The sequence below is a fragment of the Calidris pugnax genome, unplaced genomic scaffold (genome assembly GCF_001431845.1).
Source record: "Calidris pugnax isolate Ruff unplaced genomic scaffold, ASM143184v1 scaffold459, whole genome shotgun sequence".
In the NCBI taxonomy this organism is placed as follows: Eukaryota; Metazoa; Chordata; class Aves; order Charadriiformes; family Scolopacidae; genus Calidris; species Calidris pugnax.
This window is the reverse complement of record NW_015091670.1, coordinates 775,965-776,900: the sequence shown is the minus strand read 5'-3', so window position 1 is coordinate 776,900 and position 936 is coordinate 775,965. Positions and strand designations below refer to the sequence as shown.

Sequence of the window (936 nt, the reverse complement as noted above, 5' to 3'; positions counted from 1 at the left end):
CTCCGTCCCTCATGCCATGGTCATGCTGTGCTTGTGCCAAGGGACCCCCTGACCCCCTCCCTCGTGTCACAGCCACCCTGTACTTGGGCTATGGGACCCCCTGACCCCCTCCCTCGTGTCACAGCCACCCTGTGCTTGGGCCATGGGACCCCCAGACTCCTTCCCTCATGCCATGGGACCCCCTGACCCCCTCCCTCGTGTCACAGCCACCCTGTGCTCGTGCCAAGGGACCCCGATCCCCTCCCTCGTGTCCCAACCACCCTGTGCTCAGCCCGAGGGCCCCCCTGACCCCCCTCCTCGCCCCCCAGGACAAGCCGTCCCCGCTGCGCCCGGCGGACGCCCTCCTGCCCTGGCTGCTGCGGTCCCTGCGCCAGCTGGTCCGGCCCTTCTCCGGCCCCACCGTCCTCTGGTCCCTCTACCTCGTGGTGGCCACCGTCTGCCTCCTGCGGGCCCTGGGCCGCCGGCCCCGGGGGGGCGCCCCCCCCGCCCGCCACAAAGGGCCCAGGAGGGGGGAGCCCACGGACCGGGGGGGCGGCGAGAAGAACGGGCAAGTGCGGAGGAAAGAGGCCAAAGACGGGGAGGAGAAGGGGGAGGGCCGGCCCCGGGGGGCACCCGATGGCCACGGGGGCACCAAGAAGAGGAAGTGATGCCTGGAGCCACTGGCCCGGGCCCCGTCTTCCACCCACGGACTGATGGCACGGCCCCCCCTCGCGTCCCCGGCTGGGGGGCGGCAGGGTGGTGTCCCCCCCCCACTGCTGTCACCTGCCAGCGCCTTCGCACACAGCGCCGTCATCGCTTGCCGGTGTCACCACCCCCCCTCGGTATCACCACCACCCCACGCACCCCCCCGGGGCCCAGCCGGGCTGGGGGGGTGATGCTTTGTGCTGGGGGGGGTGCTGTGTGCTGGGGGTGCTCTGTTTTTGGGGGGGGTTGGGG

The 936-nt window shown here is 72.6% G+C and overlaps 1 protein-coding gene across 1 annotated transcript in view; it reads left to right on the top strand.

The window, feature by feature from the left end:
• LMF2 (lipase maturation factor 2) overlaps positions 1-911 on the top strand; it is a 10,718-nt gene extending 9,807 nt beyond the window's left edge. Inside the window, exon 13 of the mRNA XM_014961946.1 lies at positions 125-911. Coding sequence (XP_014817432.1) covers positions 125-647 — 523 coding nt within the window. The 3' untranslated portion in view covers positions 648-911. The remainder of the gene's footprint in view (positions 1-124) is intronic.
• Positions 912-936: the final 25 nt, after the last annotated feature.